Source organism: Miscanthus floridulus, unplaced genomic scaffold, assembly GCF_019320115.1.
Source record: "Miscanthus floridulus cultivar M001 unplaced genomic scaffold, ASM1932011v1 fs_910_2, whole genome shotgun sequence".
Lineage (NCBI taxonomy): Eukaryota > Viridiplantae > Streptophyta > Magnoliopsida > Poales > Poaceae > Miscanthus > Miscanthus floridulus.
Genome location: NW_027097443.1, coordinates 28,951 through 41,417, shown reverse-complemented (window position 1 = coordinate 41,417; position 12,467 = coordinate 28,951). Strand labels below are relative to the sequence as shown.

Here is a 12,467-nt window from a genome sequence, read left to right as displayed (position 1 = left end):
GCCTTCGGCAGCTGAGCTAAGCAAATAGACTTGACCATAAAGCAGTCCTCCAGGAAAAGAAACAGCCCTATCATTGACGCTGCTTCGGCGTGCGTAGTACGCTATGTGCCCGAATACGGATACAGATACGAGTATCGGATACGATACAATACGTTCCGACACGTGGATACATGTTAAGAAAAAAAGGAGTGACACCAGGAATTATAAATTGTACTGATATTTCTGGAGAAAATTAGCTATTTGTCATTTCAAAAAGCGGGCTTCAGAACTTTACCATTCTAAACAATGACTTTGCAAAATTGGCAACAAGAAGATGTAATCAATTGTCATAATCCCTATTCAACTCCTTTTTTATGTCTTCTTCTAAACCCAGACATCCAGTACTGGAGTACGGGAGGGGAAAGACACGGCGATGAGAGGAGCTTACTTGAGCTTGCAGGCCTCGGTGCCAAGGGATTCTTCCCAGAGTCTGTACTAGCGCTCGACGGGTGCGAGGGCCTCGATTTGGATTCGCGGAGCAAGGGAGCCACCTGAGGGGCCGAATGCTGATGCCGAACGGAGCAGTGTCGGGGTCCATGTCGTCTGATTCTCGCCGGAGATGGAGGCTGGAGCTCGCCACCTCGCCGCCGGCCGCCGGCTCTAGGGGGCAACAAAAGAGGGACGGAGAGGGAACGAGGGATGCATGGGGCAGTGGGAGTGGGCTGTTCTTTCTACTTGGGCCGTAACCAATCTAGCCCAAACGTATCTGATATGAGTATTCGATCCAATACGTGCCTAAATTCGTAGATACGGTCTAGGTACGTATCTGACAAGTATTTGGGGGACGTATTCACGTGAAGATAACTTTGTTTTTTGAGAATCACGAGAAGATAACTTCATTTTCCACAGATATGGTAGTTCTGGCCACTTGTCGAGGACTTGCTAATTCCCACGGTCTATGTAAAAAGCTAAGAAAATTTCATTTTCCACGGATCCAAGGCGGATTCGGATTTTATGTTTTTAGATGGTGACACGCAGCGACATAAAGTTTATATTTATATAGGTTCAACGAGTCTTCCAAGCCTTTATGATTCATTGTTCAGGTAATTCGGCTAGAATTATGTTGGGAATTTCTTTTCTGCAATACGAACCACTGGTTCGTGCAACCGCGTTACTGCAAGCATTAGTGACCCATCCATTTCCACGGGCCCGCCCATTACCACAACTTCTGCAGTCGCAATACGGGTTTATGCAAAAGAAATTTCACCAATGTTTTCCTGCTTGAAGCCATCCACAAACATTAGTTTGCTGCAGCTATGGAGGCTGCAACCAGAGATGCAAGACAAACAAAATCACCATGGATCGTATTATAATTCCTGGTAAAATATAGATCACGGATGTAAAGTTTTCACATGTATATGTCCTGATGCCAATAGCCTTGAGAACAATCCAAACTGCCAGCTATGCAACGGTCAATGAACTAAAACAAATCCCATTCGGTTTTGCAAAGGCTCTCCCGTCAGAAAGCAAGTTGGGCACCAATCTCAAGCAGTGTTTTAAATCTCCAGCTAAGCCTCTTAACTGCTGTAAGTGCAGCTATAGTCGGAGATAGCTGCAGCTAAGCCATTTAGCTATTTTAGCAAGAAAAAAGAAAAAGAAAAAGAAAACACACAAGACGTTGGCATAACTTGATAACCATTACTAATTGATTCCTAACGAGTTCATAGGAGAGATCTCAGGTAACAAATATTGACAACTTGTTCACATATAGTACGATCTACGACATAGAAGCAAAAAAAAGAGAGGAGGTGTGAGCACCGAGCAGAGAAGAAGCTTGCCAGATCGTTGTGCCATGGCGTCACCATTGGTGCTGCTGCTTCAGTGCTTCAGTGCTTCAACGCTCAGCGTCCGCGCCGCTGCTCAGATGCTTCCATCGGAAGTCGCCACCGCCGCCGGTCAGTCGCTCTGCTCGAAGCAGCAGCCGCCGCCAGTCGCCTCTGCGATGCGGCTGCCGATGGGCACAGCCGCCGCCGCCGCCGCCGAAGGGCACAGCCGCCGCCTCCTCCTCTTTTCTGTAGAGCTGGAGAGTGAGCGCTGGATACTGGAGAGATAGTGACTGCTGAGCTAGGGTTACGTACTGGTGTTGGGCCAGTTGGACCGGTTTACTTGGTCCAGGTTTTGCGCTTTAGTTGTGCTAACTAAAGGCTGGTTTAGCTGCTATCACTGGCTAAATGGCGTTATTAGCGCCTCAGCTTGCTTAGCGCGAAAAAATGAATCTCTTAGCTGCTCCCATCCCCAACAGCTATCTCAACACGGTGGGTTTCCAGACAACCAGAACGACTATACTGAATCCCTGACACTGTATCAGTAGATAACCAGTACATATACAGCCATATTTCTTCCATGGTTTCAGCTCAAAGCATCAACATATTTCCTACCGGCCACCTTAAACAAACGGCCACCTTAAACACAGGCAGCAGGATACAGCTGCCAGCCAAACATGGCACTGTAACTCTTCGTAGAATGTTCGCCTGGCTTGCCTATAGTACCGACAGGACAAACAAAAAATGACAACCTTCAGCCACGCTGTTTCTTCGAGCTAGGTAAATCATCATCGTAGTGAGTAGTGACCGCCATCTTCCGCCCCATCTTTCTCGCCCTTCTTCCTAGCCAGGATCTTGTTGATCTTGTGGAGGTCATTCGTGAGCTTCTGGTCCTTGTTCTGCTTCCTGGTCTTCCTGCCGTCCTGCATCTTCACCTCAAACTGGAAGGCAGCCTTCGGCATGCTGGCTTCTTTCTGATCGTTGTACTTGGCCCACTCCTCTTCAGTCTCAAAGTCCCACCTGTGAAGGCGGCCCTTCGCCTGCTCAAGAATCGCATATGAGAACACATTACAGAGATGGTCCAAAAGCGCCAATGACAAAAGTTTCTACATCATTCCACAACAGAAGTGAACATGGACTTGAGTCAACCATTTTAAAACCAAAAGCCACAATTGCAGCAGAAGCAATGGCTGCTAATTCACAACTGAGCAACAGAAGATGTACAGGCAAAACAACCAGAACAAAGTAATATCAGGACAACAGTCTTGGGATATGCTCAAATACCAGACTGAACAGTAACGAAAAATATCTCACAAAAAGCAGCTAGAACACTTCACTGTTAGTTTTCAGAATATCCAGATACAAAATAAAGAAAAATGATGCAGAAATGAGTTATCAGTACAAATCAATTCAAAAGCAAATGCAACAAAATAAACATTAACTAAGTGATGCCCAGCCTATCCACTGCGATTTCACAAAAACCCTTGCCACAAGCATAGGCTTGCATTTGCACAGGAACTTTTGTGCATAAGATCTAAATCACTTCACTTACCCGTCCACCCATACCCCCTTCGATAAATCATCTTCATCGTCTCTTCCTGCAATCTCATTATTATACTCCTGATAACTAGGATAACACTCTGAGTAACTATCTGAAATAAAATTTGGATCTCTCTCCCGTGCATCTTTTTCCCTCAGCTGATTAAGTCTTTGATCGTCACGTTTGAAAAAAAGAACCTAAACCCTGATCCTTGTCTGCTTGAGTCATGAACCTTGGATCCTGGGATATACTAGGGTCAGCTAACACATCGTATTCCTGGGTGCTTTGCTGCACATACTGTTCTGGATAACCCAACTGCTGTTCTGCACACACATCGCTTGACCAGTCACCTTGATATCCAGCAGCTGCCATCTGGGCTTGAACAGCATCATACCCGTTCTGGCACCAGAAAAGACATTAAATATTACAACCAAGTTGAATAAAATGCAAATAAAACTAAAAACAGGTTATAGCAGGCTATGAACATGGAGAGACAAAAAAATACACCGGCCAGCCTCTAACATTCCAAGCGCACAGCTAAAATTACAGGTATCCACCAGGACCTAAGTCTGTCATGTGGCACCGTCACTACTCCCACAAGCGCGGCGCCAGGAGCATGCGAGAAGCTCTAGGAGGCGCGTGATCACCGCGCACAGAAGACGTGGGCGCCAGCGGATGAGGTACCAGCAGACGCGGCCTGTCCTAAGAATAGGAAGGCATGCAGCGGTAGCAGCAGACGCGGTCCGTCCTAAGAATAGGAAGGCATGCAGCGAATGCTAGCCTGGCCTTCTTAAGAAGTGTTCGACACTCGATTAAGAATTAAGCAATAGAACAATTTCCTTTCTCCTTCCTAATTCCCAACATAGGGCGCAGAGGGGAAAAACCTCACCCCAAATCCAATTCCCCCAAATGCTCTAGTCTCTCCCACGCCGACTTTGCCCAGCCATCTTCTTGGCAATGGTTATCCCCCAAGCCCCAATGATCTAAGGATCATAACATGTTTGTTCTTCTTTGCTTGATTCTCAAATGTTCCGAATACAGGAGATAAATAGGCGCTCAGCCTCCTAGTCAACTAACATAGAAAGACTCCTCAAATTGAGGACAGCCTTTTGCTACCACTAATCCCCCGGCTGGACGTGGTCACCATGCAGCCCAAATTGAGGACAGCCTTGTGCTGCCACTAATCCCCTGGCTGGACTCGGTCACCCATGTCGGTGGTTGTTTTGAATGCTCTGAAGTCATGTCACCTCACCTGAGGGAGGTCGCCCAACCTACTATTTTATCAAAGGTGTGTACAATCCTGTGGTATGGTGCGTTGTTTGAATTTGTGTTTCTTTGTATGTTGGTGGGTCCATTGATCCATGTGATAATATATCCCATCCACTGAAACTAAATCGACATTGATCCAATATTACACTTTGGTTGTCCTTGTGTTTCCTTGTATTTGACCAAGATTGAGGGTCATTGGGACCAGGGGCAGGTCGCCCGACCTAGGTGGGGTTAGTCGACCCCCTCTTTGGCCCAATTGAATCCATTTTCTTCCACTTAGTTCCTGAGATCAAATATGCAACAAAATTTGGTGGAGCTTTGTTAGTTAAGATAAAATGGTGTATATGGGATAGTTTTACCTCTCAACTATCATATCGAGAAATGATGGTGGTCTAAGTATATGAAAGTTTTGAATCAGTGACCACCAGCAAACACTAAATCTCTCAACCTCTCGTATTAATACAATGTCATATTGTTGCATGTCCTGGTTTTTTAAGAAAATAGCATATACTTGCACGATTCCATTCCGTGTCTGTCCAATGCGAGTGCGTCCTTACACTGGTCATCCTCTTCATCTTCGAGCTCCAAGAGCCATTGTGCCCCAAGGTTTGACTCATTTTCATTGCCGAGATCCGCCGGCCAATCCGGCCGTGGAACACTAGTAGAGAACAGACTTTCGGATTTGGCTTTAGTCTGCCTGAAATTGGACACAGGACTAATAGGAGAACTAGTCCCTGTTGGAGCCAACAACCGGGACTAAATTCCCTAGCCCAATGGCTAGCCCCACAGGCTTTTGTAGGAGGGGACTCTAGTCCCAGTTGATGGCTCCAACCGGGACTAAAGGTTTGGATCAACAACCGGGACTAAAGGTCCCGCTGCCCTTTTGTCCCGGTGGGTGGGTCCAACCGGGACTAAAGGTTTGGAGCCAACAACCGGGACTAAATGTCCCAACTATATAGCCGCTTCAACTGTCCCCCCTGCCCGAGCCATTCACTTCAATTATTGCACTCGGCTGTTCTCGTGTGTGTTCTTGCTTGGGTGAGCAACAAGTTCTTGCTCTCGGCCGGCTAGCAACAAGTTCTTCCTCCATTTCATTTTACTTTCTAAAGGTTAACAACTTTATCTTCTAATATTTTGTTGTTAATAATGTAGCTTATTTCATTGTTCAGAAATAAATAGAGAAATTTGTCATTTTATAGATTAGGAATAATAATGGTGGATTTTTATATGTTATTTTTACGTAACGTCATTTCTACGTAACCTTAAACATTTGTAATGATTTCTAGATCTTTGTTACCAACATTAGCTCTTGATGAGAGATAATAATCGTTAAAATAAATTATGTGCCAACAAGTATATGGTGCAAAATGGTTGTAAAATATGCTTAGTTTACTTGGCACATAGACACATTCTATGTATGTTTCTCTAATATATGGCATGGTATTTATATGTGGTTCTTTATTTATTTGGAAGTTTTTTTGTTTTTTTAGGTATGATGAATGGTGGCGGACTTCCCCTGCCGTGGGAACCAAGTTTCTACCCTAGCGCTCTGCCATTCACGCCACCGCCAAAAAGGGTCGTTCCGCGTTTCCCAGATCCGTCTATAGTATGGAATATTTTAAGTTTTGCATGCTAATATGATTCTTGCACATATACATTCATTCGTAATATGATTGTTGCATATGTCACAGATTATATCCCCGGTCAAGTGGCTGGAATCAACACTATAGTTGCTTGGGGTGTGGGACATCTTTGAACGAACGACAAGTGAGGTCATGAACGATGAAGGTGATGAGTTATGGACGTGTAATCTCGCCTTTGACATCCCTACTAGGTACAATCAAGATCTGTGCCAAGACATCGTGCATAGAGGACAGCAGATGCCGAACTAGAGGGGCACTCAGTTCTCCACCATGCTGCATTGTTTACAGGCACTTGAGCGAATTAGCTACCATATGCCTGATTTCTCATATTTCCAACTACAAGCTTTATGTGAGCATAATCTGGGCGTGCCATAAGTAAGCGAAAGGATGGCGTGAAACAACCAAATGGACGTGGTAAGTCATGTATGATATCAGTCATGTTTATTTATTATTATTATTATATGACCACTCTCTAATATTTTTTGTTTCTCCGCTTGCAGAATGTGTTCCATGATTTTACCTATGCTGCATGTGGCTTGCCGGCCATTTTAGAGCAAGCTATTGATCAACTGGGGTACGCCTGGGACTACGATGGACACCTAGGACATTATACCACACATGGACACCAGTACTGCCTGAAAATTACTCAAAACTCGGACGTCAATAGTCCGACAGTAGGTTATATCTATGGCCGACCATGTCCTCGGCATTGTGAGGCAAAAGAGAGTGCTTTAGCTTGGGCCTTGCATTACATAGACAATGACTGCGGTTACACAATATGAGACATACACTACTGGCAGTGGAGACAAGTTAGAGTTGCGGACGGTTTGTAAGGTTTATGTGTTAATTAGGTTTATTTGTATGGTTATGTATTAACTTAATTTGTTCGTACAGTTATGTTTAATTAGGTTTATTTGTATGGTTATAATTAGGTTTGTATGGCTCATGTTTATTTCTCATGCATTTCGGTGACTACACGAACATGCCCGCTGCAACTATTCGACGACTATCCGAGACAAGCAATTAAATGGAGAAACAGGGAGGGTGGAAAGGAACGGCGAGGCAGGCAGGGCAGGGCGAGGAATCAACAGCGAGAGAAGTCGGTGGTGACGCTGATGTAGGTCCGAGGGGGGGGGGAGGAGGCTATAAGGTACACGCACCACGGCGGCGGCGCCTTAGTACTCTTCGAGGCCCCTGGCGGTGGATCCCCGGACGCCGAGGCCGAGGAGGCGGCGGAAGGCTCGCTGAACTTTGGGGGAAGAGGGCGCGGGATTTTGGCGGCTCGGAAGGCCACCGTGAGGCTCATCTCTCACCTGGCCGGCGTAGCAGAATCGTCGGTGGCATTCGCATCCATGTCCATGGACGAAATTTTCAAATCGGAGGAGGGGAGGAGATTAGTGACGTCATGGGATGAATGGGCCTTGATGAACAAATGGTTGTGGCCTGTGGGCCTGAATGGCCCAATGGTCGTGGGAAGTTCTCCGGAAAAAAGAGTCTATTTTCTCAATCTCTATTTGGGGACCAGCCACACTATGTGCTGTGCACGCGACACCCCTCCGCGATGGGTCAGCCCAATAGTGGCCTTCGCTTCCCCCAAAGCCCCTCTCCCAACGCACCCAAATTCTAAATTGTCATTTCTTTCCTATTCAGTCGGCACCCAATCCGTCTCTGTTGGAAGTAGAGCTGGCGAACGGCGGTGGCGGCAGGTGCAAATTTGGAGGGGGAGAAACGACCGCGTGGCCAAACCCTAGCCCCACGTGCATGACCGTAGGGAGCTCCACTTCACTACGCCGGTCACCGCTCTCTGCAGCGGCATCGTCCTAGCTTCACGACATGGTGATCCCCTCTTCCTACTCCTCGCCGTCGTTGTTCCATTCGTGTTTGCGATTTATTTTTTTCTCTCATCCGGTGATTCAGTTCATCTCCGCACTGACCCTTTTTGCTTTTTGGTGATGTTCCTTCTACGTCTTCGCAGGCTGATTCCCCTTGCAGGAGGAAACTACGATGTTTTCTGTATTCGTCTATGGGCGTCGTAATCCTTGGTCGTTGGTTAACCCTGGTCTGGTCCTAGTGGTGTTAACTTGTGGGATTTTAGCTTAGGATGTGTACTGATTAACAAATTGATGATGATTATGGAATCCCCTAGGTTCCTGTTTTTAGTATATTGTACAGAGTGTACCCAAAATTTTCTAGCAAGTTAGCTTATCCTTGTGTGGCAAGTTACTTAAAAATTAAATTCAATTCAGTAATCTTGTTGTGACAAGTTATCTTTTTTGTGGCAAGTTGCATAAAGATGCCGATTTGATTACTTTTTAGTGATCTACCAAGGCCAGCTAAACTTGCCAAATCCGTGGATAGTACGCACAAGTCTTTAATTTGGAAATGTGTTTGGTAGCTTCATATTCCTATGGTCTTTCTTCTTCATACTAGGTCTGCATGTGAGGTAGTTTCAGAACCGCATAAAAATATTCTTCTGTACATGGTCTGTTTAGTCATGTATTTATTTCTGTGCTTCAGTTTTAGTTTCAGGTTCAAATGTTTTCCACAATTGGTAGTTATTTTTGTTTCATTTTTTCTTTGTTTCATTTTTCAGTCTTCTTTTAGGGTTCGAATGTCTTCATAAATCCTACGTGTTAGTTGCCTCACCTACAATGTATAAGTTGTTACAAAAGTATAGCTATTGCATACATAAGTTGCCACAAAAGAATTTGCCTCCCAGTTTCAGTTTTCAGTCAAGTTTTTTATTCAGTTTTTTTAGTTTCAGTTTTCAGTCATGTTTTTTAATGTTTTTTAGTTTCAATTTTTAGTCACCCTTTTAGTTTGAATGCATTCATAAATCCTACCTATTAGTTATATTATAACTTATTTCTTTTTTCTCAATTATTTGTTTTGTTTTCTGGTTGTTAATTTCTTTTTTAGTCACCGGTAATTTTAGTTTTAGTTTTTTTCACTGGTTTGTACTATTGAGCCCCTTGTGATGAGATCTATGAAATAAGACTAGATGCATGTGTTTCAAAATAGCTTTTATGTAGTGGCAATTTATGTTATATATGTAACAGCTATTTACGTATTAAGCGTGTAGCAACCTATATATTAACCTTCCAACAAATTATATATACTAGCAAACGTGTAGCAACTTATGTATTAAGCGTGTAGCAACTCATGTATTAAGCGTGTAGCAACTTATTTGTCAATTTCAGCTTTTATTATTTGTTGTCATTATCAATTCTAGTTTATTGTACTTTTAGTTTTAGTTTTCTTTGGAATTTTTTTCATTGTGTCTACTTTAGTTTTCATAGTCCATTAGCCAATTCATTTTTTTTGTCAATTTCAGTTTTGTCTTGGTAATTTTACTTTCAGTGTTATTTGTATTTTTTTTTCATTTTGTGTTCTTTCGTTTTTAGTTTCTATTTGTCAATTTCAGTTTTTTATTGCTTATCAATTTTAGTATTTTTTTCATTTTATCTACTTTAGTTTTTATTTTCTATTTTTCAATTTCAGTTCTATTTTTGGTTGTTAATTTTGGTTCTATTTTTTTGTTAATTTCAGTTTCATTTTGCAGCAAGTCATGTTTGCTGGATTTTGTAATAACTGCCTACTAGTTGGCATCAAGTCATGTTTTCTTCCCTTTTTTAATATGTTGTGTATAACTTGCCCCCTTAGTTGGTAGCGTATGCAATGCTTGTTTTAATAATTTACCCCTCAGGTTGTAGCCCCTCAGGTTTCGAGCGGAAAGGATGAGCAGATATGAGCAAATTGTATAATAACTTGCCCCCCAATTGGAAGCTTATGTAATGCTTACCTTAATAATTTATCTCCAAAGTTGTACAAGTATAATATTACGTGGTAGTAACTCCTTTGATATTTTTTGTTCCCCCCAACTTATGCATACTATGTAACGAGTTTAGTATATTTTTGGAGTAGCAACATTAGTATTACTTGGTAGTGACTCTTTTTATGTTTTTGCCCCGAGCTTGTGTATACTATGTGACAACTTGTATATTTCTGGAGTAGCAATTTTAATATTATACACATATTACACATAAATTGTTATTGAAATAAAATTGTTCGAAACATATGCAAGTGGGGTCTAGTTTTATTTGCCTCGTCACGTAGAACACATCGGTGTAGACGGAATTAAAAATGGATAAATCATTTTAAAGTTATAGCAATAAAAAAATGTTTTGCTTTTTTCGCTTAGGTCAGCATGCATCATTAATGCTGGGCACAAGCAACAGCGGATGGTATCATTGTACGGGAGCGGGATCATATCATTGTACGGGAGCGGGTGGACCTCAGCCAGCAGATAAATCTTTTACCTCAGCTTGCTTGCGGCTGGTCCAAATCCGATCAAGCAATGTCGGGGCGCATGTGGAGGGGTTGCATGCTCCCCCCGTGGTGCGACGGGTCGCGCTATAACACAGTCCGTCTCTATTTTACCTCTCAAACTATCTGCCGGAGTCTAAATTTTCTCATTGAACTCTAAAAATAGTTTGAATTCTCAAAATCATTCAAATTGTCGCTCTATCATGGTTTCAAGGGTGGTTTTAAAGGCACTTTTGTCTTTTCAGTTAAAAAAATCTGGTAAATATTTGATATGGTTTCTAAATCATAGAATATGTTTCTAAATCATACAAAAGAGTCCATACCTAATACAATTATTAATATCAAATTCATATTTCATAATGATAAAGTGAGTGGCAATAGAAATTTGATTCCTAAACGAGTTGGAAAGAAAAATATCCAAATAAAGAGTACATGAAAAACACATTTAGTAAAGACAAAATTATAAATAGAAACTGTAAGACATTAACAGTTTGGTCCCAAATGAATTGGGAAAACTATTTCAACCCCAAGAATGTCTGCTAACTTTATTAAGTAACGGCTCGAACTCATGCCATCAACAAATGTGGTGACAGCATGATCGATATTAGGATAGAGTTGCATGGGTGGAAGGCTCGACTGCTCGAGAGATCAGCAGCTTATTGACGTTAGTAATAGTTCCAAAGTAGACATGAGCTAGATCATCATGAATCTAGTGATGTTCGTTGCAAAAAAAAAAAGAATCTAGTGATGTTTTAGGGTAAAATAGGATAAGTATGAATTCGCAAGAGAAAGCATAATATGATCGAAAATTTAAATGTATATATGAGGGCCAAAGGATATTAATTTGTAAGAGAACTTGGACGGTAATTTTATTGGTGAACGGAGCTCATCAAAACTCAAAAGAAAACTAAAGGTTAATTGGCCTCATTAAAAAATTGTACAACCATGAGATATTAGTGAAAAAAGGAAGAGAGAGAGAGAGAGAGAGAGAGACGACGATAGCTTTAAACCAGCGAATTAGTCAATATTCAATAATAGCTATGTAAGTTCAGACTTCATACCGATGGATGCAGTGGAGGTAGATGCAGAGAGGAAATTACAATAAAATAAACAAAGTTATTTAAAAAATATTTTCGAGTAAAAAATAAATTGATGAAAAAGATATATACCCATATTATTTACATGGGCCACCTTACTAGTTTATCGCCTATAGTAGAGATGATTTGTCTCATCGATCTTGTCTTTGTCAATTCGTCAAATATATATAAATTCCAGCATATAGTAGTATACACAAAACTTCCTACAAATAAGGAACGGGGGTGTGATCCTTTGCTAGGTTTAATGTGATCATCAAACCCAACCACCCTTCATTGCCTGTTGATGGTGATCATTGGTGCACGCCCCTCCGTCGTCACACGATCAGACAAGAACCTCTACCCAAAAGCAGACTGTACTGAATAGCTTCGTGAGAAACCCTGCTCCTTCCGGTTGTGACAACAACACACTTACCAGCCAAAGTTGTGGCCACTGGCCACTGGCCACCCTCTTCTTTTCTTTTTCCTTTTGTCTTTCCCCCTATCTTCACATGCACCTTAATTATTCCACGTTTCGCCTGAATTTGTTGTTTTGTTCAGGCGACGTGTGGTCCATCTATCGTTCTTCAAGATCCATGCTTTGAGTTGAGTGCTAAGTTAGGCAACAAAGATATGAAATTAGAGGAGAGAACTAAGAAAAGACTTCGTAGATGAAAAGAAAAACACTTGTCAGTTAGGGTGGCTTAGTATTTATTAACTCAATGATGAATAAATACAAATATGCTTTCCCAGGAAAAAGAAAAATAATCAGTATAGTCCAATTTGACCTTTAGGGCTCTAAAATAGGACTATT

The 12,467-nt window shown here is 42.2% G+C and overlaps 1 protein-coding gene and 1 long non-coding RNA gene across 3 annotated transcripts; one reads left to right on the top strand and one right to left on the bottom strand.

The window, feature by feature from the left end:
- Nucleotides 1-2,332: 2,332 nt before the first annotated feature.
- Nucleotides 2,333-4,353, bottom strand: LOC136533534 (suppressor of mec-8 and unc-52 protein homolog 2-like). Of its 2 annotated transcripts, none has more exons than XM_066526094.1 (3): nt 4,232-4,353; nt 3,355-3,741; nt 2,333-2,842 (listed from the first exon to the last, which is right to left on the bottom strand). In XM_066526094.1, exons 2-3 carry the CDS (start codon nt 3,364-3,366, stop codon nt 2,591-2,593), a joined length of 264 nt encoding a protein of 87 aa, XP_066382191.1. In that variant the 5' UTR covers nt 3,367-3,741; nt 4,232-4,353; the 3' UTR covers nt 2,333-2,590. The 2 variants fall into 2 exon arrangements, with proteins under 2 accessions (XP_066382191.1, XP_066382192.1); XM_066526095.1 differs by lacking the exon at nt 4,232-4,353 and adding an exon at nt 3,848-3,879.
- A 140-nt stretch (nt 4,354-4,493) lies between these two features.
- On the top strand, nt 4,494-7,153 carry LOC136533535 (uncharacterized). The gene is made up of 4 exons (XR_010778504.1): nt 4,494-4,630; nt 6,102-6,217; nt 6,303-6,668; nt 6,755-7,153. It is a non-coding gene; the product is annotated as an uncharacterized lncRNA (long non-coding RNA).
- The last annotated feature ends 5,314 nt before the right edge of the window (nt 7,154-12,467 follow it).